The following is a 25,666-nucleotide window of genomic DNA, read 5'->3' as shown; positions in this document are numbered from 1 at the left end:
GCCTCCCGCCCCCAATATCTGTCCCCGTCCCCGCCACGTCCCCATGATGGGTAACGGGGACTTCGTATCCGCCGAGGACCTAGGTCTTTGCGAATATCCGTAGATTTTTGTAAAAATTAATAAAAATTAAAAAAAATGAAAAAAATTAGAGAAAATCAAAGATCATCCTCAATTGCCATTATAAACATAATATCCATAGTCTTTAAAGACTTAAATAGCAATAACAACAAACATATCCATAAACAATCAAATATTACATAAACAACCAACCATATTCATAAACAACCAAATAAAGTTCATGACATCATAAAAACATAATTCCACCATCTCAATCTTCCTTTCATCCCGTAATGGTAGTGATGGTAGATTCCGACTTACTTGAATCCTACATCGACAAGAAAATAATTTAAAGTTAAAATCATATAATAACTCAATAAGTCAATAATATAAAAACATAGTGTGTTATATGTAATTTAATAGTTTACTTACGTCAACATCTCCTTCAATGTTATGAATTGTGTAGCACTCAAATCCTATGTTAGTTATGGTGCCAAGTTCATTTCAAAGCCAATCTTAATTACACATTAGAGCCTCTAATGTGTCCGGACGCAACCTACTACGATGTAGCGTAACAAATCGACTACCAGTACTAAATGAAGATTCAGAGGCAATGGTAGAGATAGAAATCGCCAAACAATCCCTAGCAATAGCTTGCAAAGTAGGAAACTTCGCTCCATTTGACTTCCACCAATTTAAGATATCAAAATCATGTTCAGTTTGTGGTACCGGTCTCTCTTCAAGATAATAATCCAACTCACTCTTTGTATTAATAAATGCGGATTCATCACTTACATGTGCAGCAAAATCAGCTTGCCAATCTTCATGACTGAACTTCCTCCCCTTTGAACTTGAAGGAATTGATGGTGGTGGCGGCATATCTAATTGAGCAGCTTGGTCTCTCTCTCTTCCTTTTGTTGCATATTTTAAAACTAAATCTTGCACTACCCTTTTCACTTGACCAATTACAACACATGCCTCCATCTCACCATATATTTTACGAAAAAAATTCAATAAATACATCTTGTACCTAGGATCCAAAAGAGTCTCAATAGCCATAACTGTATTAATCACACTCCAATACTTTTCAAACTTAGTTATCATACTAGTAGCCATCATTTCAATTATCTCATTTCCATAATTTTGCAATCCATCAAAGCCAACTTAATCACACAAATCTTAGGAAAATAAAGATTTGATGTAGGATAAGTTGTTCCAAAAAATAATTCAGTCACATCAAAAACTACCCTCAATCTTTGAAAAATTTCATCTGTCATATCCCAATCCTTCTCACTAGGCAAAGATTTATATTGACTCTCACGCAATGACAATCTTTCAAACACATCTCTATACATAATTGCAACTTCAAGCATCAAAAATGTTGAATTCCACATAGTTTTACAATCAAGACAAAGATTTTTTGTGTAGGGTATTTTAAGTTGCGCACATGTTTCCTTAAAATTTTCTTCTCTTTTAGGTGTTACAGTCCAATAATGAACACTATCCCTCACCTTTTCAATAGCATGTGAAATAAGTTGTAACCCATCCTTGACAATCAAATTTAATATATGCGCACAACATCGCATGTGAAATAATTTACCACCCAAGATAAAGTTTTTATGTGACATTTTAGTCAAAATATTCTCAATCATAACGTCATTAGTACTGCAATTATCAATAGTCAAAGTGGATACCTTCCTATCAAGATTCCAATCCATCAAACAATCCACAAGAACCTCCGAAAGTACCTTAGCCGTGTGGGGAGCCGGCACATATATAAACCTGTAATGATAATTTAGTACAATTATAAACAAGACAGCTTTGCAATTATATAAACAAGACAGCTTCACAATTATATACAAGACAGCTTTGCAATTGTACACAAGAACATATCGCAATTGTATAAACAAGACAGCTTTGCAATCATATAAACATTAGGAAGAACCTATAATGATAATATTATTACCTCACAAGACAGCTTTGCAATTTCCAAAAATCATCAATGTAATGAGCTGTGATAGCCATATAACCTTTGTTTTGGTTGCTTGCTGTCCACATATCAGTTATAATTACAACTCGACTTTTATTACGCTCAACGACATTCATTGTCTTTGATGTCTCATCATTGTAGAGCTTCAAGATGTCACTCTTTAAAGTGTTGCGAGTAATCACTTTGAAGAGAGGTTGCAAAGCATTGCAAAATCGTCGAAACCCAATGTAGTCCACAATAGATAGCGGATACTCGTGAAGACAAACCATAACTGATAACTCTTTCCTTGCATTTTCTTGGTCGAAAGTATATGTACCAACCACAACTGTTTCTCCACTAGTTGTTGGAGTTATCTTCATCATACATTGTCTTATATCTCTAGTGGTGCAGAGCTTGCAACTTTTGAAGTGATCACGTAAGTGCGAAGTGCTTTGTTTTGGGTCACCAAGTAGCTAATTTGCAATAATTGCATTCAACCTTTAATTTTCCCTTGATTTCCACAATCTTGAAGTGATTCCACACTTCGGAGGTTAACTTCCTCTTTCAAACACCACTTGTAGAGTTTGTCGTTCCTTCATTATTAATTGCGGTATCCGTTTGTGGTTCTTGAGGTTGAGATTGAGGAGTCTTTTGTGTAGTTTGAATATTAGTGCCTATAGGTTCTTTCGATGGAGTACTCTTCTCAAAAGTATTACTCAATGCATCCGAAGAAGACATTCTATAAATCATGAAATATAAATCATAAATCAAAATCACTTTAATCCAAAATCAAATAAAATAAAATCGTGAGTTACAATTGTCAATTACTTTACCTATATTATAAATGTTTCAGAAGACACATAGATTAAAAGCCTAATGCTAAAATTCAAAATTGATACATGAAATTAATATTTGCTATTCATGTAACTGAAGAGATGGATGAATATTCTTTAAGCATGCTTCAAAGGGAATCAACAGAATTAGAAAATTAATAAATATCTATGATATTATTAAGTAATAATCAGGGACCAATTTTGTGGCTCATTGAAAATTGAAGCTGTCAGATAATGTACAACAAATTTTTGTTTTTATCTTAATAAAATCTTGTCTGTGATCGTTTCAATGGTAAACAACATTTTTGGAATTCATAGATTTTCTAAATATTTTTTAAACAGGAAATATTGCATGTCGATATCAAACCCAGGATGAATGTTGCAAACTTTTTAGATTCAAAAATCACATTGACCCGGTAATGATCACTAGAAAATTATAAAAAAATCAAAATACCAAAATAAAAATCAGAATTAGAAATTCAGAACTCTAAACCTAATTACCCTAAATAAAAAATTCAGAATCAAATCAACCCTAAATAGAAATCATAATCAGAAAATTCAGAACTCCAAACCTAATTACCCTAAATCAGAAATCCAGAATCAAATCAACCCTAAGTAGAAATCAGAATCAGAAAATTCAGAACTTAGAAACATAAATTCTAAAACCACAAGACTGACTTATCCGACGGAGAAAAGAGGCAGACTAGCAAAGAGCCTAAGACCAGCGATTAGGAGAGGACGACGTGGCCGCGATAGTGAGATCGAGACCTGCAGTGAGCGACTGAGCCACTCAGGAGTTGGGAGGCGGCGCTGAGGAGAGGAGACGAGAAGGAGAGGAGAGGAGACGGTCAGCGATGTTCTAGAAGGAGAGGAGGGGAGACGCGGAGTTCAGCGGTCGGCGGTGTTCAAGAAGGAGAAGAGACGAGACGAGACTGATGGTTTCACGGTGAGGAGTGAAGAGGAGGAGATGAGTCTGTCTCTGAAGCAGTAAAGTGACGGCTAGGGTTTCTCCAACAATGAATCACATATTATATGTATACCAAGGACATTTTTATCTTTTCATATACACAGGGATTTAACAGGTCTCCACGGGGCGGGGATCTCTATCCCCGCCCCCGCCCCATTTATTATACGGGGCCTCGTTCCCCGTCCCCGCGGGTAGAAATTACCCCCCATACTTGCCCCCCGGGGGGAAATCCCCGTCCACCCCCCGAAAATTTTTGCCATGCCTATTGGCCATCTATCCCACTTGCACCTCTAGGTTTCTTATGGAAGCTTCTTGGTTTTTAGAAATTGCCCTTGATTCTTGCATGAAGGCCTCAGTGGCTTGAGATAGTTTTTCAACCGTAAGCTCAAGAGGTGATTTTTTATGATTGGTTGGTTGATATGAATTGCTGAAGTTTCTTTGTCCTTGGTTACTCCAGCCAAAGTTGGGATGATTCCTCCAACTAGGATTATAATTTTTTTAAAAGGGATAGTGCTCTGTCCTTAAGGAATGTCCTATGAATTTTACTTGTTCATAGACTGAATAGTCCCCAGTGTATAAATCATACTGTTCACTTGGATATTCTCCTCCACACATATCACATGAAACTTGACTTCTGATGGCTGCTACTTGATTCTACTCGATTTGTCTTGTGAGTGAATTTATTTGTTTGGCCATCGCCTCGCTCCGTGCTAGAGAGCATTTACAGTTTCCAATGCCTCGTGAGTAATCACACCTTGGTTCGATTCTTAGAATCGATCTTTTCCCCTCTCCCCGTGTGTATGAGTGTGATAATGAAAAAAATAATAATAATAAACAAGAACAATAAAATTTTATTTCACTAGATTAAAAATTGGTTATATAAATTAAATGATATTATTATATATAATATCATATATCGTGTGTTGCACTAGAATTTCAGACTCTACGATTCAATAGAACAGTGAAATAAATAGCGATGTAATTGATGAACAAAGGGGAAGAATAATACCCTATTTGGGTCAGAGTTTAACTCCAAGAAAAATATCTTTTATAATTTTTTCTACTGCATTATGGTCACTCTCCTCTCAATATAACAATTTCATGTAACTAACTTTGCTCTGCTGGCAGGGGTTATGATCTGCTGTGGTGTTTCCTCATCCCACATTGTAGTCCTTCATCCATTGGGGCTTCTTCCTGATTTTTGGCTTCTTGGGCTCAGGTGTCAAAGGCCCAACTCCACTCTCCTGCTCTGATTTTCCATCTTCATTCTCATCAATTGGGCTCTCTTCACTTGTGCTAATATTTAGTGAGCTAATATTTATTCCTACCTCTACGACGACTTTGTCTTCAAGGTCAATTTTAGGAAACAACATTTGCAACTCAACAGCATCCTCCCAAGTTGTCTCTCTGCATGTGGCACCTTCCCAATCGACCAGCAATTGCACACGAGACCCTACTGATGTTGAAACGATGCAACGACCAAGTATCGCCGCATGTTGCGACTGGAGGGATGGAGGCAATTCCAGCAACACTCCAATGTCATCCAGTGGTGCTCCTTGGAATCTTTTCAACACCATACATGAAAAACTAGGTGCATTGCACTTGATAAAGGTAAGTCCAAATAGTAAGCCACTTTTTCCACCTTCTTGGCAACATGAAAAGGTCTATAATAATGTTGTTGGAGTTTATTGTATCCCTGGCCTATTAGATAAAGCTACCTATAAGGCTTCACCTTCAATAAAACCCAATCCCCACTGCAAACTGCTTCTCCCTACGATGTTGATCAGCCTATTTTTTTCATCTTCTCTTGAGCTCGCTGTAGAGTATACCGTAGTTTTCGATCCAAAGCATCTCGAGTTCGAAATAATTCATCCATTGCTAACACAGTAGACGAGCCAGGATCATAGCCAGGTAAGGTTTGTATAAGGAAGCCATAAAGTGCCTCATGCAGTGATATATGTATGGAGGAATGGTAAGAACAATTATAGCAAAATTCAGCCCACATAAAAAATGCAGACTATCTCTTCGGATAGGAATGTGTAAAGATGCATAGGTACTGCTTGAGACATCGATTCACCACCTTGGTTTGTCCATCACTCAGTGGGTGATAGGCAGTAGTGTAGTCCAATTTTGTCCCACTGAATTCAAACAGATGGCACCAGAGCTTTTTTTCTGAGAAAAATGGGGTCTCGGTCCAAAACAGTTGCCTTGGAAAACCCATGAAATTTCACTATAGAGCTGAGAAAAGCCAAAGCTGCTTCTTTAGCTACAAACCCCAGTTTAAGGGGTGTGAAATGCCCAACTTTACTGAACCTATCCACGCCCCACTAAGATAGCGCTATACCCTGCGGATTTAGGCAACTGCATAATAAAGTCCAATGAAATCTATGTCCATGGTCTTATAGGAACTGGAATTGGTTGCAATAACCCTTGCGCTTTGGCGGGAACATATTTAGTGATTTGGCAGGTAGTATATTTCTCAATGAACCACTATACATCTGCTTACATTCTGGGCCAGAAAAATAAATTGCTCAAAGACTTGTAGGTCTTTAGGATTCCACCCACCCCGTACCGAAGAATGAAACTCCTATAACAGAAATTTCTGCAACCCTTGAAAATATAAGCAGCCAAACGTGGTCTTGGTACAAAAGAACCCCATCCTTAGTCATGTAGTCAGGACCTAGCTTCCTGTTCAGCAACTGTTCATGAAGTTCCCAATGCTTATCACATTGGCTATTAGCATCCTTTATAGATTGTAGGAGGGTGGGCTACATAGTGGACGACCCACAGAATTCAGGTTGGGGCTGAGAATCGGGGTGGCACGACAATGCATTAGTGACTTGGTTAGTCTTCTAGGTCAATACTCGATTTCGAAGTCATAACCAAGTAGTTTGGCTAAGTAGTATTACTGGTCAGGTGTCAACACGACTTAGGACATGAGCTCTTTAAGTCCCTGATGATCAATCTTGATGATAAACCGTCATCCCAACAGGTAATGATGCCATTTTATGACTGTCTGGGTGATGGCATACAACTCCCAAATATAAGTCGAAGATAACATCAATTTTCGGTTAAACTTCTTACTGAAATAGGCCAATGAGTGACCCTATTGTGATAGAATAGCACCAATTCCAACATGAGAGGCATCATTTTCTACTATAACTGGTTGAGTGAAATTAGATAGAGTCAAAACTAGGGTGTTCATCATGGCAGCCTTAAGTTTAGCAAAGGCTTTGTCTGCTTTCACCCCCCCAATTAAAATTATTCTTGTTTAGTAACTCCGTGAGGGGGTGAACCATTTGGGCATACTTAGCAACAAATTTTCTATAGTACCCTGTTAACCCCAGGAATCCTCGGAGTTATTTCAATGAATCAGCTTTTGCCATGCTTGAATGGCCTCAATTTTAGCCCGGTCCACTTTAACCTTGGCGGCACACACAATATGGTCCAAATAATCCACTTGGCGCTGTCCGAATAAACACTTAGATAGCTTAGCATAAAGTTGGGGTTGGGCTAGAGTAGTAAGAGTTAACTCTTGGTGCTGTATGTGATCTTCCCATGTCTTACTATAGATGAGGATGTCATCGAAAAATATAGCAATGAAATTCCGAAGGTATGGCTAAAAATCTTGTTCATTGTGGCTTAGAAGGTAGAAGGCACATTAGTGAGCCCAAACGTCATCACTACAAATTTATAGTGGCCTTGATGAGTGCGAAAGGTAGTCATATGAATCGAGTGTTCATTCATTCTGATCTTATGATAGTCTGATCGCAGGTCTATCTTTGAGAAAAATTCTGCACCAAAGAGTTCATCTAGTATCTCCTCAATAGTGGGTATAAAGAATTTGTCCTTAGTTGTGATGGTGTTCAGCGCTTATAACGACCCAACTTCTAAGACGTCATGACCAATGCTAGCCGCTAGGCGCTACTTCATGGCTTTCCTTAAAGACTTTAGACCTTATATTAAATATATACATATGAGCTTGTAGCACTAGTCGAGATTGCGTGTTAGATAGATAAACCAAATAGGTAATAGTTAAACAGATAATATCTACATGAAGCATAAAAAACATAGAAAACATAGTAATATCATACATATATTCTCGAAGGCTCATTTAGTACATCATAGTTCACACCGGGTTATGTCATTGCTTATTCATGGAAATATTTACAGACTCCATTATTTATACTAACAAGCTCTGACTCACAAGAGCCACCCTAGTTTGGGACCTGTTCTAACTTATTTATATAGGTATTGACAAAAGTATCCAGCCCTCTAAAATTCTATACAGAGCGAGGATAAAGACTACTACTACTGCTACTACTGCTACTATTACTGGGTGGTGACATAACCGAGGCACACCAGCCACTGCATGCCCAATACAACGTCAGTTCCTTGTAGGTCCAAGACAAATGTGCTAACCGTGAATTGATAACCTTGAATTAATAACAAAACCTCATCACAATATGCGTTGCATCCTATCACATCTCCATTTTTCACCAACACCTGTAATGGTGTGGCCTGTTTCACTAGAACTTCTAGCCTCTCTGTGATACTTGTCTTGACAAAGTTGTATGAACTTCCCCCATCAATTAAGACCATCATCGGCTTTCCCATATAACTTCCCTTCAACCTGACTGTCGTGGGTTGATACTGCCCCACCATCGCATTGAAACTGATTTCAAGCTATAATGTATCTACAACCACTAGGTTATCGGCTCCTGTGGTTTGAATCACCTCGGGCTCGGGGTCTTTAAAGGCCTCTTGCATTTCTTCATTTCCAATAAAAAAATAGCAATATATTTTACATCTGTGGCCAGGGGGCCATTTATCCTCGCAATAGTAACATAATCCTTTCTCTCTTTTTAAGTTGATTTCTGAAGCTGAAAGTTTCTTAAAGGGTGGTTGCTGATTGGTATGATGATTGGTGTTGGGGTTTCGGCTTAGTAAGTTTAGGGGAACTGTAGTGAAGCTAGCCTTGGGTGGAGCAGTGTGATTGAAGGATTGGTTATGTGTTTGTGGTGTTCTAGGCTGGAATTTGTGTTATGATTGTGGTCTTTCTATGGGTTGGATTAGTAGTTGAGTGCTTCTGCTCATGTAACTGAGCCAGAGAAGCAGCGGCAACATAGGTTGTTGGCTTCGCTAGCAATAATTCACACTTCAGGTGGTCCTAAAGTCCAGCCACAAATAAAGAAACCAGCCACTCTTCATTCAACCCGGTGACTTGGTTTGATAATTCCTTAAACTCGCTTTGATATTTGGCACGATGGAGGTTTGTTTAAGCTCTTTGATTGCTGCCTTGGGGTCATAAAATTGGTTTTAGTCAAATCTCACTAACAAGGCATCTAAAAATGTTTCCCATGTATGGCTAAATTATTGTTAATCATCCAGTGATACCATGAGTAAGAAGGTCCTGCTAAATGAAATAAAAGCATACGTACTCGCATGTCGGTTAGTACAGAGTACCATTCGAAGTATTCATTTGCCTTGAAAATCCATTCCTCTGCTCGATCACCATCGAAGATGGGTAGCTCAACCTTGAAGCTCTAGAGCTTCGTGTGGAACAAGTTTGAACCCTTAATGCAAAAGTCCTATAGGGAGTCGCCTTCATCAGGTTCATTGATGAGCGGATAATTTATACGCTTTTTGGCATTGTTTTTAGGTAGTTTTCAGTATGTTTTAATTACTTTTTAGTATATTTTTATTAGATTTTATTCAAAATTCACATTTCTTGACTTTACTATGAGTTTGTGTGTTTTTCTGTGATTTCATGTATTTTTCTGGCTGAAATTGAGGGACTTGAGCAAAAATCTTATTTAGAGGCTGAAAAAGGACTGCAGATGCTGTTGGATTCTGACCTCCCTGCACTCGAAATGGATTTTCTGGAGCTACAGAAACCCAATTCGCGCGCTCTCAATTGCGTTGGAAAGTAGACATCCAGGGCTTTCCATAGGGGTGGCAAAACGGATCGAGCCCGTCAGGCCGATCCGCTAAACCCGCTAAAAAAGGCGGGTCGGGCTAGGATTTGGAGTCCGCCAAATTTAAAAAACCCGCCAAACCCGCACCACCAAATTGGCAGGTTTTGGTGGGGCGGGGTGGGCCGGTCCGCCAAGTCGAAGATTTTTATTTTTCTTTTTTTTATTAAATAAAAGAGTGATTACTATTATAAACTTAATAATTATAGAATTTTTAAACACTTTTTTTTCATTTTTTGTTTTTATTCTTCTTTTAGTTATTAACTTTATTTATTTTATTTTATAATTTCGTATATATGCTCAAATTATGTGACTTATTTTTTAAAATAAAGATGATTCTATTGACAAATATTATTTTGAACAATTTTATTGAAGTTAAAAATTAAAAAAATAATAAAAAATTATATTATAATTTGACTATTTTTTATTTGTATTTGATTTTTTAATTATTATTTTTTAGTTAATTTTAATGAATTTTATTTTTCAAAAAAAAAAAGAAGCGGGCTAGCCCGCCAACCCGCCAATCCGCCATAAAGCGGGGCGGGCTAGTATTTTAAACCCATTTTAGTTGGCGGGGCAGGCTGGTCCGCCCCGTTTATGGGCGCGGGCCTAGGCGGGAAGGGACGGGTTGGGGCGGGCCGGCCCGTTTTGCCACCCCTAGCTTTCCAACAATATATAATAGTCCATACTTTACCCGAGTTTTGACGACGCAAACTGGCGTTCAAACGCCAACTTCCTGCCCTGTTCAGAAGTTAAACGCCAGAAACAGGTTACAAACCAGAGTTAAACGCCACAAACAGGCTGCAACCTGGCGTTTAACTCCAAGACAAGTCTCTACACGTGTAAAGATCAATGCTCAGCCCAAGCACACACCAAGTGGGCCCCGGAAGTAGATTTCTGCATCATTTACTTATTTTCTGTAACCCTAGCTACTAGTTTAGTATAAAAACTACTTTTAGTGATTTATTTCACATCTTTTGATCATTTTTGAGACTATCTTTATATCATTTTTTTATCATTGATCACGTTTAGGGGGCTGGCCATTCGGCCATGCCTGGACCAATATCACTTATGTATTTTCAACGGTGGAGTTTCTACACCCCATATATTAAGGTATGGAGCTCTGCTGTTTCTCATAAATTAATGCGAAGTACTATTGTTTATCTATTCAATTCAAGTCTTATTCCAAGATATTCACTCGCACTTCAACCTGATGAATGTGATGATCCGTGACACTCATCATCATTCTCACCTATGAACGCGTGCCTGACAACCACTTCCGTTCTATCTGCAATAGCTTGAGTGTGTATCTCTTAGCCTCCATTCCGAAAGATCGGAGTCTTCGTGGTATAAGCTAGAATCAATTGGCAGCATTCTTGAGATCCAAAAAGTCTAAACCTTGTCTGTGGTATTCCGAGTAGGATCTGGGATGGGATGACTATGACGAGCTTCAAACTCGCGAGTGTTGGGCGTAGTGACAGATGCAAAAGGATCAATGGATCCTATTCCAACATGATCGAGAACCGACAGATGATTAGCCGTGCGATGACAGCGCACTTGGACCATTTTCACTGATAGGACGGACGGTAGCCATTGACAACGGTGATCCCCCAACATACAGCTTGCCATGGAAGGGAGTATGAATGATTGAATGAAGACAGTAGGAAAGCAGAGATTCAGAAGGAGCAAAGCATCTCCATACGCTTATCTGAAATTCTCACCAATGAATTACATAAGTATTTCTATCTTATTTTATATTTTATTTATATTTTAATTATCAAAATCTCATAACCATTTGAATCTGCCTGACTGAGATTTACAAGATGACCATAGCTTGCTTCAAGCCGACAATCTCCGTGGGATCGACCCTTACTCACGTAAGGTTTATTACTTGGACGACCCATTACACTTGCTGGTTAGTTGTGCGGAGTTGTGAAAAAGAATTGAGATTATGAACGTGCGTATCAAATTTTTGGTGCCGTTGCCAGGGATTGAACAATCACGATTTTGTGCACCAAGTTTTTGGCACCATTGCCGGGGATTGTTCGAGTTTGGACAACTAACGATTCATCTTGTTGCTCAGATTAGGTAATTTTATTTTTAATTTTAAGCTTTTTGTTTTTATTGTTTTTATTTTCGAAAAAATTTTCAAAAAAAAAATGAAAATTAATTATTCTGTGACTTCAGAATTTTTAAGAATGAATTCTAGAGTTTCATGATGATCTGTTGAAGTCTAGCTAGCTGTAAAGCCATGTCTAATCTTTTGGACCGAGGTTTCAACTTATCATCACAAGAGCTTGTTGATTTCTATCAATCTTGCTGTTGTATGTAATGTTCCGCTGAAGCTTGGCTGGCCATTGGCCATGTCTAGTATTTTGGACCGGAGCTTTCACTGAAAGCTTGGCTGGCTAGTAAGCCATGTCTAATTCATGGACCGAAGCTTTAGACTAAAATTGCATGATTCCTGGAATTCTTATTAAAAATTTTGAAATCCTTATTTTCTCTTTTTCCAATTAATTTTTGAAAAAAAAAATTTAATAAAATCATAAAAACCAAAAATTTGATGTTTCTTATTTGAGTCTAGTGTCAATTTTTAAGTTTGGTGTCAATTGCATCTTTTTAACTTTTCTTAAAGTTTTTGAAAACTCATGCATGATGTTCTTCATGATCTTCAAGTTGTTCTTGATGATCTTCTTTGTTTGATCTCTGCATTTTCATGTTTTATGTCTTTTCTTGTTTTTCATATGCATTTTCAATTTGTTAGTGTCTAAAGTTTGAAAATTTCTAAGTTTGGTGTCTTGCATGTGAGTCTTTTCTTAAAAATTTTCAAAAATAAGTTCTTGGTGTTCATCTTGATATTCAAAGTGTTCTTGGTGTTCATCTTGACATTCAAAGTGTTCTTGCATGCATCATGTATTTTGATCTTGAATTTTCATGTTTTGCATCATTTTTATGTTTCCTCTCTCCTAAAAAAATAAAAAATAAAAAATATATCTTTCCTTGTTTTACTCATAAATTTCAATTTCAAAATTCTATCTTTTCAAATCTTTTTCAAAAATCAAATCTTTTTCATTTATTTTTACATATTTTCGAATTTTTTTTAATTGATTTTCAAAATCTTTTTCTTATTCTTACTTCATCTTTTCGAAAATCTCACTAACATTTAATGTTTTAATTCAAAAAATTTTCAAGTTGTTACTTGCCTATTAAGAAAGGTTCAATCTTTAAATTTTAAAATCATATCTTTTAGTTTCTTATTAGTCAAGTAATCAACTTTACTTTCAAAAATCAAATCTTTCTAATTTCCTTTTCAAATCTTTTTCAAAATGATTTTCAATCATATCTTTTTCAAAATCAATTTCAAAATCCTTTCTAACTTCTTATCTTTTAAAAAATTGATTTTCAAATCTTTTTCAATTAACTACTTGACTTTTTGTTTGATTTTAAAAAGTTTTCTATTTCAATCATATCTTTTTCAAAACCACCTAACTAATTTTCTCTCTCTAATTTTCGAAAACTCCCCTCCTACTTTTTCAAAATTCCTTTTAATAACTAATTGTTTTAAATTTTAATTTAATTTCTCTTTTTATTTTTTGAATTCTAACTAATATTAAAAATAAAAACAAAAATATTTTTATTTTATTTTTTTAATTTTCGAATTCTCTTTCCCTCAAATCTCTTTCTATTTATTTATTTATCTACTAACACTCCTCTTCCACTCAAAATTCGAACCCCTTCTTCTTCTCTGTGTTCGAATTTTTCTCTTCTCCTTCTTCTATTCTTCTCTTCTTCTACTCACATAAAGGAATCTCTATAATGTGACATAGAGGATTCCTCTTCTTTTCTATTCTCTTCTTTTTCATATGAGCAGGAACAGGAATAAAGACATTCTTATTGAAGCTGATCCTGAACCCGAAAGGACTCTTAAGAGGAAACTAAGAGAAGCTAAAGCACAACCCTCTGGAGAGGACCTGACAGAAATTTTTGAAAAAGAAGGAGACATGGCCGAACCCAATAACAATGGTGGAGATGTAAGGAAGTTGCTTGGTGACTTTATTGCACCCTCTTCTGACTTCTATGGAAGAAGCATCTCAATTCCTGCCATTGGAGCAAACAACTTTGAGCTTAAGTCTCAATTAGTTTCTCTAATGCAACAGAATTGCAAGTTTTATGGACTTCCATTGGAAGATCCTCATCAGTTTTTAGATGAATTCTTGCAAATCTGTAACACTGTCAAGACCAATGGAGTTGATCCCGAGGTCTACAGGCTTATGCTTTTCCCTTTTGCTGTAAGAGATAAAGCTAGAACATGGTTGGATTCACAACCTAAGGAAAGCATGAACTCTTGGGAAAAGCTGATCAGTGTTTTCCTGGTCAAATTCTTTCCACCTCAAAAGATGAGCAAGCTTAGAGTGGAAATCCAAACCTTCAGACAGGAGGAAGGCGAGTCCCTCTATGAAGCTTGGGAAAAATATAAGCAATTGATCAAAAGGTGTCCTACTGACATGCTTCCAGAATGGAGCATCATATGTATATTCTATGATGGTCTGTCTGAGTTGTCAAAAATGTCATTGGACCATTCTGTAGGAGGATCTCTTCATCCGAAAACCCCTGCAGAAGCTCAGAAACCAATGTTCTAAAAACCGGACCGGACTGGCCGGTTTGACCGGTTTAACCGCGAACCGGCGCTGCAAGCGGTCCGGTCCTTATCTGAAAATTGTAGAGAGAAGAACCGTTCAAGAACCGGCGAACCGGCCGGTTGGACCGAACCGGTGACCGGCCGGTTACGCAGCTTAGCTAAACGACGCCGTTTTACGTTTTAAAAAAAATATAAAAAAAAACAAACCCGACCCGACCCGCCCATGGAGCACCCCACCCCCTTTCTTCCCCCGAGCCCCGACCCCATTCATTCATCAATCATCATCTGAATCATCTCCAATGGAGAAGAAGAACCCTAGCGGCGCTGCCTGAACCATAGCCCCCTGTCGCCATCCTTCGCCCCCGTGGTGTCGCCATCCTCAGCTCCAGCAACCCTCCAATCTCCATTGTCGCCTGGTTCCTGCCAGTAGCCCTCAAACTCGATCGTCTTCATCTTCTCAAGTCTCAGCACCAGCAGCAGTAGCCTCTCATCGGCGGTCCTCAACAGTCAACACCGGTAGCCCTCCATCGACCCCAGGTGAGTGACTCGTCCTCTGCTCATTTCTCTTTGTCCTTCGCCTCTGCTCATGTTCTTCCATCGATGTGAACTGTTCAATTTCTGTGCACTTAGACCTCGGTTTAATTTTCTGTGAACTGAACTGAACTTAGACCTCTGCTCATGTTCTCTTTCTCTTTGTCCTCAATGTGAACTGAACTTAGACAGTTAGACCTCGGCTTAATTTTCTGATTTCAATTTCTTATTTCAATTCCTGTGAACTTGCTCTTTGTGAACTGTGCATTTTCTGTGAACTTCGTTCCTCTGCTCAATATCTATTTGACTGTTTGTTGGTTAGCAATTAGCATAAGAAATTAATAATCTGAAAAGTAAGTGGCTGTGTTTGGTCAATTTGTGTTTGGTCCTCTGCTCAATTTCTGCTCTATTTTGCAGCTTAATTCCTCTTTGTTGCACAATTTCTATTTGTTGGTCAATTTGTGTTTGGTCCTTGGCTCAATTTCTGTTTGCTGCTGAGCATAAAAAATAAAAAATCTGAATGTTAAGCTGGCTGGTCTTCTATTTTCAGCTCAACTTCATTTGTGAACTGTTCAATTTCTGTGAACTTGCTCTGTGCATTTTCTGATTTCAATTTCTGATTTCAATTCCTGTGAACTTGCTCTTTGTGAACTGTGCATTTTCTGTGAACTTCGTTCCTCTGCTCAATTTCTATTTGACTGTTTGTTGGTTAGCAATTAGCATAAGAAATTAATAATCTGAAAAGTAAGTGGCTGTGTTTGGTCAATTTGTGTTTGGTCAATTTCTATTTCATACATGTTTTATTAATTTCAGTTATGGAAAATAGTATTAACCAAGAAGCAACTGCTGATAACAATGCTTCTGTGAATAATAACATGTCTGCCGATACTCCTATTCCGAATGATGCTGCTAACGATAGTCATTCACAAGGTTCTTCTAACCTTAGGGAAAAAACAGATTTAGCTTGGAAATATGTTGCTCTACAACACGTGAATGGAAAACCACAATATCAATGTTTATTTTGTCTACAAGTTTTCAATGGAGGTGGAATTCACAGGATGAAGAAACATCTAGCAAAGATTACTGGAGACGTGAAAAAATGTCCTAAAGTTCCATATGATGTGAAAAAATAGATGGAAAGTTTGTTGAAAGATATTAAGGCCAGCAAAAAGAAAAGAAAAGTAAGTTTTGGTGAAGAGGGTGGTGATGAGGTAGAGGATGCAATTGATGAGGCAATAGCTCAAGAAGAACAGGAACAGCAGCGTACCTTGAGTCAGCAAGGAGTTGGAGGCGATCCAAAGAAAAAAGCCAAAGTCATTCCTCCTATGTTTGCACCAAGAACAACTCCAGGAGCTCAACCAAGTATTAAAAGTGTTATGCAAAACAAAGAGGCGATACACGAGGTTGATAAACGATTTGCTCGGTGGCTTTTGGATTGTAAAATTCCATTTAATGCTGTGATGTCGCCATATTTCCAAGATATGTTGGATGGGGTTGTTGGTATTGGACCTGGTTACAAGGGGCCTTCTTATGATAAGTTAAGGGTTCATTTGTTGGCTGATCTTAAAAGAGAAAGTCAAATGCTAGTTGATAGTTATAGGAGTGCATGGAAGGAAACTGGATGTACCCTCATGGCTGATGGTTGGACAGATCAAAGACAAAGAACGTTAATCAATTTCTTGGTGTATTGTTCTAAAGGTTTGTGCTTTCTGAAATCAGTAGATGCTTCCAGTATGGTAAAAAATGCTTCACACTTGTGTACTTTGTTTTCTGAGGTGATTGAATGGATTGGCCCAAATAATATTGTGCATGTTGTGACTGATAATACGGCCAATTATGTTGCTGCTGGTAGGCTTATCAATAGAAAATATGATAATATCTATTGGTCACCATGTGCTGCTCATTGCCTTAATCTTATTTTAAAAGATATAAGCAGCATGGCGCATATTTCTAACCTTGCAACTCGTGCTTCAAAGATCACAGTATTTGTGTACAATCATACGATTTTCTTATCTTGGCTAAGAGAAAGACCTAAGTGGAGAGAAATTGTACGTCCTGGTGCAACCCGGTTTGCAACTGTGTTTATTACATTCAAGAGCATCTTTGACCGTAAAAAGGAGTTGCAACAATTGGTTGTAGATTCAATTTTCACTGATCACAAATTAGGAAGGAGTGCTACTGGTAGAGCTGTGAGTGCTATTATTCTGGATGCTAAATTTTGGGACGATTGCTTTACTGTATGTAAACTTGTGAGCCCTCTGATTTACTTGCTGAGGGTTGTTGATGTTGATGACCCCCCATCTTTGGGGTATGTTTATGAAGGAATGCTAAGGGCAGAAGATGCAATTAAGGAGATGTTTAGGCAATCCAAGACTGCATATCAGCCGTACACAGATATTATCAACTCAAGATGGGACAAGCATTTGAAGAAAGATCTTCATGCGGCAGCTTACTTCCTGAATCCTAAATTCTTTTTTAATGAAAATTATAAAGAAGCACCTGATGTTATGCGAGGTTTGCTTGATCTTGTTACCTTGTATTGCAAGTGTAACAATTTGGATTCAGTTCAGGCAATGAAAGAAATACATTTATATAGAGATCGGAAGGAAAGTTTTGATAGACAAGAAGTTATTCCAGCTGCATCTGAACTTAAGCCTGGTAAGAATATGGTTGAATATTTGTTTTAACTTGTTTTATGCTCCTTTGTTCTTAATTAATATCTTATAATATGTTATGGTTTTATAATTGGTAGATGAATGGTGGAGGTTATTCGGAGGCTCTGCTCCATGTCTACAAAAGATAGCTGTTCGCATTCTTAGCCAAGCATCTGCTTCTTCTGGGTGTGAGAGAAATTGGAGCCTTTTGGACCAGATTCATACAAAAAGAAGAAATAGATTGGAGCATGATAGACTGAATGACATTGTTTATGTTACCTATAATTTGCGTCTTAAATCCAGGTAATATATGTTTCATGAAATACTATATTGTTTCATTTGTAATCTTTATCATAATAAATTTGTAAATTATTAAATCTCCATATATTGTATTTAACTTGTTAGGAAGGAAAAAGAAAAAAGAAAGCAAAAGACACGACATGATCCAATTGATTATGAAAGTATCAGTCAAGTTGACTTCTGGGTGACTGAAGAGGTTGTAGAGAAAGAGTCTGATCTTTCTAGTAATGTGGATGACTTATTGCATGAGTATAGTATATTTAGTTTCTAATGATTTATTAGAATGTTGCTAGTTTATAATATAATGATAACATTTCTATTTTATTAGGTGAAATTGATGCTGATTTATATCAAAGTGGCGGTGGTAGTAGTGGTCTTTATGCTGCATCTCTTTCTTCTGCTGATCAGGGTGGGAATGAAGGTGAAGATCATCCCACCGAAGCAGATTTGCAACAAGTTCTTGCGGATTTTGATAATTGATAAACCATGATGTTGGGATTTAATATTTACATATGCTTTTATTACTATTTAACTTTTGAGTTTGGATTTTGATAAGATCATATGTATTTGGTTGATGATATTTTATGTAGTGTTTTTAATTTCGAATATATTTTAAGATTTGTATCAGACTATAATTATATTTTAGGATGTGTATTTATAATTTATTTATTATTCTACTCTAAAACGATTTTTCCGGTTGAACCATCAGTTGAACCGGTTAGACCAGTGAACCAGTGAACCAGTGACTAGAGCAGTTTGATGACCAGTCCGGTTTTCTGAACTTTGTCAGAAACTCATTGAAATGGTTGCAAATAACCAGTTCATGTACACCTCTGAGAGGAATCCTGTGAACAATGGGACGCCTCAGAAGAAGGGAGTTCTTGAAATTGATACTCTGAATGCCATATTGGCTCAGAACAAAATATTGACTCAGCAAGTCAATATGATTTCTCAGAGTTTGAATGGATTGCAAGCTGCATCCAACAGTACTAAAGAAGCATCTTCTAAAGAAGAAGCTTATGATCCTGAGAATCCTGCAATGGCAGAGGTGAATTACATGGGAGAACCCTATGGAAACACCTATAATCCTTCATGGAGAAATCATCCAAATTTCTCATGGAAGGACCAACAGAAGCCTCAACAAGGTTTCAATAATAATGGTGGAAGAAATAGGTTTAACAATAGCAAGCCTTTTCCATCATCTTCTCAGCAACAGACAGAGAATTCTGAACAGAGCCATTCTGGCCTGGCAACCATAGTCTCTGATCTATCCAAGACCACACTAAGTTTCATGAATGAAACAAGGTCCTCCATTAGAAATTTGGAGGCACAGGTGGGTCAACTAAGTAAGAAGATTACTGAAACTCCTCCCAGTACTCTCCCAAGCAATACAGAAGAAAATCCCAAGAGAGAGTTCAAGGACATAACCATGACCAACATGGCCGAACCTGGAGAGAGTGAGGAGGACGTGAGTCCCAGTGAGAAAAACCTCATAGGACGTCCTCTGGACAGAAAGGAGTTTCCATTTGAGGAACCAAAGGAATATAAGGCTCATATAGAGACCATAGAGATTCCATTGAACTTTCTTCTGCCATTCATGAGCTCTGATGAATATTCTTCCTCTGAAGAGGATGAAGACATCATTGAAGAGCAAGTTGCTAAATATCTAGGAGCAATCATGAAGCTGAATGCCAAGTTATTTGGTAATGAGACTTGGGAGGATGAACCCCCCTTGTTTACCAATGAATTGAATGCATTAATGAGGCAGACATTACCTCAGAAGAAACCGGATCCCGGAAAATCCTTCATACCTTGTACCATAGGCACTATAACCTTTGAGAAGGCTCAATGTGACCTGGGGTCAGGGATAAACCTCATGCCACTCTCTGTAATGGAGAAACTGGAAATCTTTGAAGTACAAGCTGCAAGAATCTCACTAGAGATGGCAGAAAAATCAATGAAACAGGCTTATGGACTAGTAGAGGACGTGCTAGTGAAGGTTGAAGGCCTTTACATACCTGCTGATTTCATAATCCTAGACACTGGGAAGGATGATGATGAATCTATCATCCTTGGCAGACCCTTCCTAGCCACAGCAAAATCTGTGATTGATGTTGACAGAGGAGAGTTGGTCCTTAAGTTAAATGAGGACTACCTTGTATTCAAGACTCAAGGTTCTCCTTCTGTAACCATGGAGAGGAAGTATGAAAAGCTTCTCTCAATACAGAGTCAAACAAAACCCCAACATTCAAACTCTAAGTTTGGTGTTGGGAGGCCACAACCAAACTCTAAGTTTGGTGTTGAGAGGCCCCAACCCTGCTCTGATTATCTGTGAGGCTCCATGAGAGCTCACTGTCAAGCTATTGACATTAAAGAAGCGCTTATTGAGAGGCAACACAATGTTATTTAATTATATCTATTTATTTTTCATTGTTATTTTATGTTTTCTTTAGGTTGATGATCATGTGAAGTCACAAAAACAACTGAAAAACCAAAAACAGAATGAAAAATAGCATTAAAAATAGCTCACCCTGGAGGAAGAGCTTACTGGCGTTTAAACGCTAGTAAGAAGCATCAGACTGGCGTTTAACGCCAGAAAGAAGCATCAAGCTGGCGTTCTGGCGTTAAACGCCAGAAACAGGCTACAGTCTGGTGTTTAACACCAGAAACAAGCATCAACTTGGCGTTAAACGCCAAGAAAGGGAGAAAAGCTGGCGTTTAACGCCAGAAACAAGCAGCAGTCTGGCGTTAAACGCTAGGATTGCACTCTAAGGGCGTTTACACGCCTAAATGGAGCAGGGATGATAAGTCCTTGATCCCTCAGGATCTGTGGATCCCACAGGATCCCCACCTACCCCACCTCTCTCTCTTTCTCTCTCTCTCTCTCTCTCTCTCTCTCTCTCTCTCTCTCTCTCTCTCTCTCTCATTTTCATAACACTCTTCCCTAAATACCCTTCACCAATCACCTCCACATCTCTTCCCCAAAAACTCCACCTACCTCCAAATTCAAAATCCTTTCCCTTCCAAACCCAACCCTAATACACGAAACCTAACCCTCCCCCCCACCCCTATATAAACCCCTCACCACTCTTTCATTTTCACATATTACAACCACCACTTCTACCCCTTGGCTGAACCACATATCTCCCTCCATCTCCTTCATTTTCTTCTTCTTCTACTACTTTCTTTCTTCTTTTGCTCGAGGATGAGCAAACCTTTTAAGTTTGGTGTGGTAAAAGCATTGCTTTTTGTTTTTCGATAACCATTTATGGCACCTAAGGCCGGAGAAACCTCTAGAAAGAGGAAAGGGAAGGCAATTGCTTCCACCTCTGAGTCATGGAAGATGGAAAGATTCATCTCAAAGGTCCATCAAGACCACTTCTATGAAGTTGTGGCCAAGAAAAAGGTCATCCCTGAGATCCCTTTCAAGCTCAAAAGGAGTGAGTATCCGGAGATCCGACATGAAATTAGAAGAAGAGGATGGGACGTTCTCTCCAATCCTATTCAACAAGTTGGAATCTTAATGGTTCAAGAGTTCTATGCAAACGCATGGATCACTAAGAACCATGATCAAAGTATGAACCCGAATCCAAAGAATTGGCTTACAATGGTTCGGGGGAAATACTTAGATTTCAGTTCGGAGAATGTAAGGTTGGCGTTCAACTTACCAATGATGCTAGAAAACGCACGCCCCTACACTAGAAGGGTCAACTTTGATCAAAGGTTGGACCAAGTCCTCATGGACATATGTGTGGAAGGAGCTCAATGGAAAATTGACTCAAGAGGCAAGCCGGTTCAATTGAGAAGGCATGACCTTAAACCTGTGGCTAGAGGATGGTTGGAGTTCATCCAACGCTCTATCATTCCTACTAGCAACTGATCCGAAGTAACTGTGGATCGGGCCATCATGATCCATAGTATCATGATTGGGGAGGAAATGGAAGTTCATGAGATTATGCCTCAAGAACTCTACAAGGTGGCTGACAAGTCCTCCACTTTGGCAAGGTTAGCCTTTTCTCATCTCATTTGTCACCTCTGCAGTTCAGTTGGGATTGTCATAGAGGGAGACATCCTCATTGAAGAGGACAAGCCTATCACTAAAAAGAGGATGGAGCAAACTAGAGAGCCCACTCATGGACCTTAACAAGAGCATGAGGAAGTTCCTCATCATGAAATCCCTGAGATGCCTCAAGGGATGCACTTTCCTCCACAAAACTATTGGGAGCAAATTAACACCTCCCTAGGAGAATTAAGTTCCAACATGGGACAACTAAGGGTGGAGCACCAAGAGCATTCCATCCTCCTCCATGAAATTAGAGAAGATCAAAGAGCTATGAGGGAGGAGCAACAAAGGCAAGGAAGAGACATTGAAGAGCAAAAGCACTCCATAAGATCTTCAAGAGGAAGAACTAGCTGCCATCACTAAGGTGGACCCGTTCTTTAATTTCCTTGTTCTTTATTTTTCTGTTTTTCGTTTACTATGCTTTATGTTTATTTATGTTTATGTCTTTACTACATGATCACTAGTGTCTAAGTGTTTATGTCTTAAAGCTATGAATGTCCTATGAATCCATCACCTTTCTTAAATGAAAAATGTTTTTAATCACAAAAGAACAAGAAGTACATGATTTTGAATTCATCCTTAAAATTAGTTTAATTATTTTGATGTGGTGACAATACTTTTTGTTTTCTGAATGAATGCTTGAACAGTGTATATGTCTTTTGAATTTGTTGTTTATGAATATTAAAATTGTTGGCTCTTGAAAGAATAATGAAAAAGGGGAAATGTTATTGATAATCTTAAAAATTATAAAATTGATTCTTGAAGTAAGAAAAAGCAGTGAAAAGCAAGGCTTGCGAAAAAAATGGCGAAAATAAAAGAAAAAAAAAGAAAGAAAAAGAAAAAGCAAGCAGAAAAAGCCAAGAGCTCTTTAAACCAAAAGGCAGGAGCAAAAAGCCAGTAACCCTTTAAACCAAAAAGCAAGGTTAAATAGGATCCAAGGCTTTGAGCATTAATGGATAGGAGGGCCCAAAGGAATAAAATCCTGGCTTAAGCCGCTAAACCAAGCTGTCCCTAACCATGTGCTTGTGGCGTGAAGGTGTCAAGTAAAAAGCTTGAGACTGAGCGGTTAAAGTCGTGATCCAAAGCAAAAAAAGTGTGCTTAAGAACCCTGGACACCTCTAATTGGGGACTCTAGCAAAGCTGAGTCACAATCTGAAAAGGTTCACCCAGTTATGTGTCTGTGATATTTATGTATCCGGTTGTAATACTGGAAAACAAAGTGCTTAGGGCCACGGCCAAAACTCATAAAGTAGCTATGTTCAAGAATCAACATACTGAACTAGGAGAATCAATAACACTATCTAAATTCTGAGTTCCTATAGATGCCAATCATTCTGAACTTCAAAGGATAAAGTGAGATGCCAAAACTGTTCAGAGGCAAAAAGCTACTAGTCCCGCTCATCTAATTGGAGCTAAGTTTCATTGATATTTTGGAATTTATAGTATATTCTCTTCTTTTTATCCTATTTGATTTTTAGTTGCTTGGGGACAAGCAACAATTTAAGTTTGGTGTTGTGATGAACGGATAATTTATACGCTTTTTGGCATTGTTTTTAGGTAGTTTTCAGTATGTTTTAATTACTTTTTAGTATATTTTTATTAGTTTTTATTCAAAATTCACATTTCTGGACTTTACTATGAGTTTGTGTGTTTTTCTGTGATTTCAGGTATTTTCTGGCTGAAATTGAGGGACTTGAGCAAAAATCTGATTCAGAGGCTGAAAAAGGACTGCAGATGCTATTGGATTCTGACCTCCCTGCACTCGAAATGGATTTTCTGGAGCTACAGAAACCCAATTGGCACGTTCTCAATTGCTTTGGAAAGTATATATCCAGGGCTTTCCATCAATATATAATAGTCCATACTTTGCCCGAGTTTTGACGACGCAAACTGGCGTTCAAACGCCAACTTCCTGCCCTATTCTGAAGTTAAACGCCAGAAACAGGTTACAAACCAGAGTTAAACGCCACAAACAGGCTGCAACCTGGCGTTTAACTCCAAGAGAAGTCTCTACACGTGTAAAGATCAATGCTCAGCCCAAGCACACACCAAGTGGGCCCCGGAAGTGGATTTCTGCATCATTTACTTATTTTCTGTAACCCTAGCTACTAGTTTAGTATAAAAACTACTTTTAGTGATTTATTTCAAATATTTTGATCATTTTTGAGACTATCTTTGTATCACTTTTGACCATTGATCACGTTTAGGGGGCTGGCCATTTGGCCATGCCTGGACCATTATCACTTGTGTATTTTCAACGGTGGAGTTTCTACACCCCATAGATTAAGGTGTGGAGCTCTGCTGTTCCTCATAAATTAATGCGAAGTACTATTGTTTATCTATTCAATTCAAGTCTTATTCCAAGATATTCACTTGCACTTCAACCTGATGAATGTGATGATCCGTGACACTCATCATCATTCTCACCTATGAACGCGTGCCTGACAACCACTTTCGTTCTATCTGCAATAGCTTGAGCGTGTATCTCTTAGCCTCCATTTCGAAATATCGGAGTCTTCATGGTATAAGCTAGAATCAATTGGCAGCATTCTTGAGATCTGAAAAGTCTAAACCTTGTCTGTGGTATTCTGAGTAGGATCTGGGATGGGATGACTGTGACGAGCTTCAAACTCGTGAGTGTTGGGCGTAGTGACAGACGCAAAAGGATCAATGGATCCTATTCCAACATGATCGAGAACTGACAGATGATTAGCCGTGCGGTGACAGCGCACTTGGACCATTTTCACTGAGAGGGCGGATGGTAGCCATTGACAACGGTGATCCCCCAACATACAGCTTGCCATGGAATGGAGTATGAATGGTTGAATGAAGACAGTAGAAAAACAGAGATTCAGAAGGAGCAAAGCATCTCCATACGCTTATCTGAAATTCTCACCAATGAATTACATAAGTATTTCTATCTTATTTTATATTTTGTTTATATTTTAATTATCAAAACCTCATAATCATTTGAATCTGCTTGACTGAGATTTACAAGATGACCATAGCTTGCTTTAAGCCGACAATCTCCGTGGGATCGACCCTTACTCACGTAAGATTTATTACTTGGACGACCCAGTGCACTTGCTGGTTAGTTGTGCGGAGTTGTGAAAAAGAATTGAGATTATGAATGTGCGTACCAAGTTTTTAGTACCGTTGCCAGAGAATGAACAATCACGATTTCGTGTACCATTCGTCGGCAGCTTTCTTCATCTTCAAGGCTTCTTTAAGAAGTCCTCGAATCTCCTGCTCCTGCGGCAAATTCTCCAAGTCGTTCATGCATCCATTGGTGTCGAAGAGTTGGCTCACTACTTCAACGTAGCTACGCTAAAGAGCAGCAACCTCCACTTGATGATTGAGTTCTGTAGAAATGACCATTTCTCTCTCAACGAGATCACTAAATGTTTCACTAGAATTTTAGACTCCACGATTTAATAGAACATTTAGATAAATAGCGATGTAATTGATGAACAAAGGGGAAGAACAATACCGTATTTGGGTCAAGGTTTGACTCCAAGAAAAATATCTTTTACAATTTTCTCTACTGCATAATGGTCATTCTCCTCTCAATACAACAATCTCGCGTAACTACTTTGCTCTGCTGGCAGGGATCATGATCTACTATGGTGTGTTCCTCATCCCACAATGTAGTCCTTCATCCATTGGGACTTCTTTCTG

At 38.3% G+C, this 25,666-nt stretch overlaps 4 protein-coding genes across 4 annotated transcripts; 2 read left to right on the top strand and 2 right to left on the bottom strand.

The window, feature by feature from the left end:
• Window positions 1-573: 573 nt before the first annotated feature.
• Window positions 574-1,116, bottom strand: LOC148544001 (zinc finger BED domain-containing protein RICESLEEPER 2-like). The gene has a single exon (XM_088498819.1). It carries the CDS (start codon window positions 1,114-1,116, stop codon window positions 574-576), a length of 543 nt encoding a protein of 180 aa, XP_088354945.1.
• A 65-nt stretch (window positions 1,117-1,181) lies between these two features.
• LOC107615224 (zinc finger BED domain-containing protein RICESLEEPER 2-like) lies at window positions 1,182-2,406 on the bottom strand. The gene is made up of 3 exons (XM_016317323.1): window positions 2,024-2,406; window positions 1,752-1,839; window positions 1,182-1,604 (listed from the first exon to the last, which is right to left on the bottom strand). Exons 1-3 carry the CDS (start codon window positions 2,404-2,406, stop codon window positions 1,182-1,184), a joined length of 894 nt encoding a protein of 297 aa, XP_016172809.1.
• A 13,698-nt stretch (window positions 2,407-16,104) lies between these two features.
• Window positions 16,105-17,255, top strand: LOC107615225 (uncharacterized). The gene is made up of 2 exons (XM_088498818.1): window positions 16,105-17,160; window positions 17,247-17,255. Exons 1-2 carry the CDS (start codon window positions 16,105-16,107, stop codon window positions 17,253-17,255), a joined length of 1,065 nt encoding a protein of 354 aa, XP_088354944.1.
• A 40-nt stretch (window positions 17,256-17,295) lies between these two features.
• Window positions 17,296-18,405, top strand: LOC110266996 (uncharacterized). Its single transcript, XM_088498817.1, has 4 exons — window positions 17,296-17,629; window positions 17,724-17,928; window positions 18,031-18,149; window positions 18,254-18,405. The coding sequence occupies exons 1-4, from the start codon at window positions 17,296-17,298 to the stop codon at window positions 18,403-18,405; spliced, it is 810 nt and encodes a 269-aa protein (XP_088354943.1).
• Window positions 18,406-25,666: the final 7,261 nt, after the last annotated feature.

The sequence above is a fragment of the Arachis ipaensis genome, chromosome B9 (assembly GCF_059453495.1).
Source record: "Arachis ipaensis isolate K30076 ecotype BB chromosome B9, ASM5945349v1, whole genome shotgun sequence".
NCBI lineage: Eukaryota > Viridiplantae > Streptophyta > Magnoliopsida > Fabales > Fabaceae > Arachis > Arachis ipaensis.
This window is presented reverse-complemented; position numbering and strand designations above follow the sequence as displayed.

Bases quoted from the DNA above. Each gene is read 5' to 3' on its own strand.
- LOC148544001 (XM_088498819.1), bottom strand. From the start codon at position 1,116: ATGGCTATTGAGACTCTTTTGGATCCTAGGTACAAGATGTATTTATTG.
- LOC107615225 (XM_088498818.1), top strand. From the start codon at position 16,105: ATGGAAAGTTTGTTGAAAGATATTAAGGCCAGCAAAAAGAAAAGAAAA.
- LOC107615224 (XM_016317323.1), bottom strand. From the start codon at position 2,406: ATGAAGATAACTCCAACAACTAGTGGAGAAACAGTTGTGGTTGGTACA. The intron at 1,840-2,023 runs GTAATAATATTA...TTATCATTACAG, and splicing joins TTGCAAAGCTGTCTTGTGAG to GTTTATATATGTGCCGGCTC. The intron at 1,605-1,751 runs GTATCCACTTTG...TTGATTGTCAAG, and splicing joins ATTGGAATCTTGATAGGAAG to GATGGGTTACAACTTATTTC.
- LOC110266996 (XM_088498817.1), top strand. From the start codon at position 17,296: ATGCTAAGGGCAGAAGATGCAATTAAGGAGATGTTTAGGCAATCCAAG. The intron at 17,630-17,723 runs GTAAGAATATGG...TATAATTGGTAG, and splicing joins TGCATCTGAACTTAAGCCTG to ATGAATGGTGGAGGTTATTC. The intron at 17,929-18,030 runs GTAATATATGTT...TTAACTTGTTAG, and splicing joins AATTTGCGTCTTAAATCCAG to GAAGGAAAAAGAAAAAAGAA.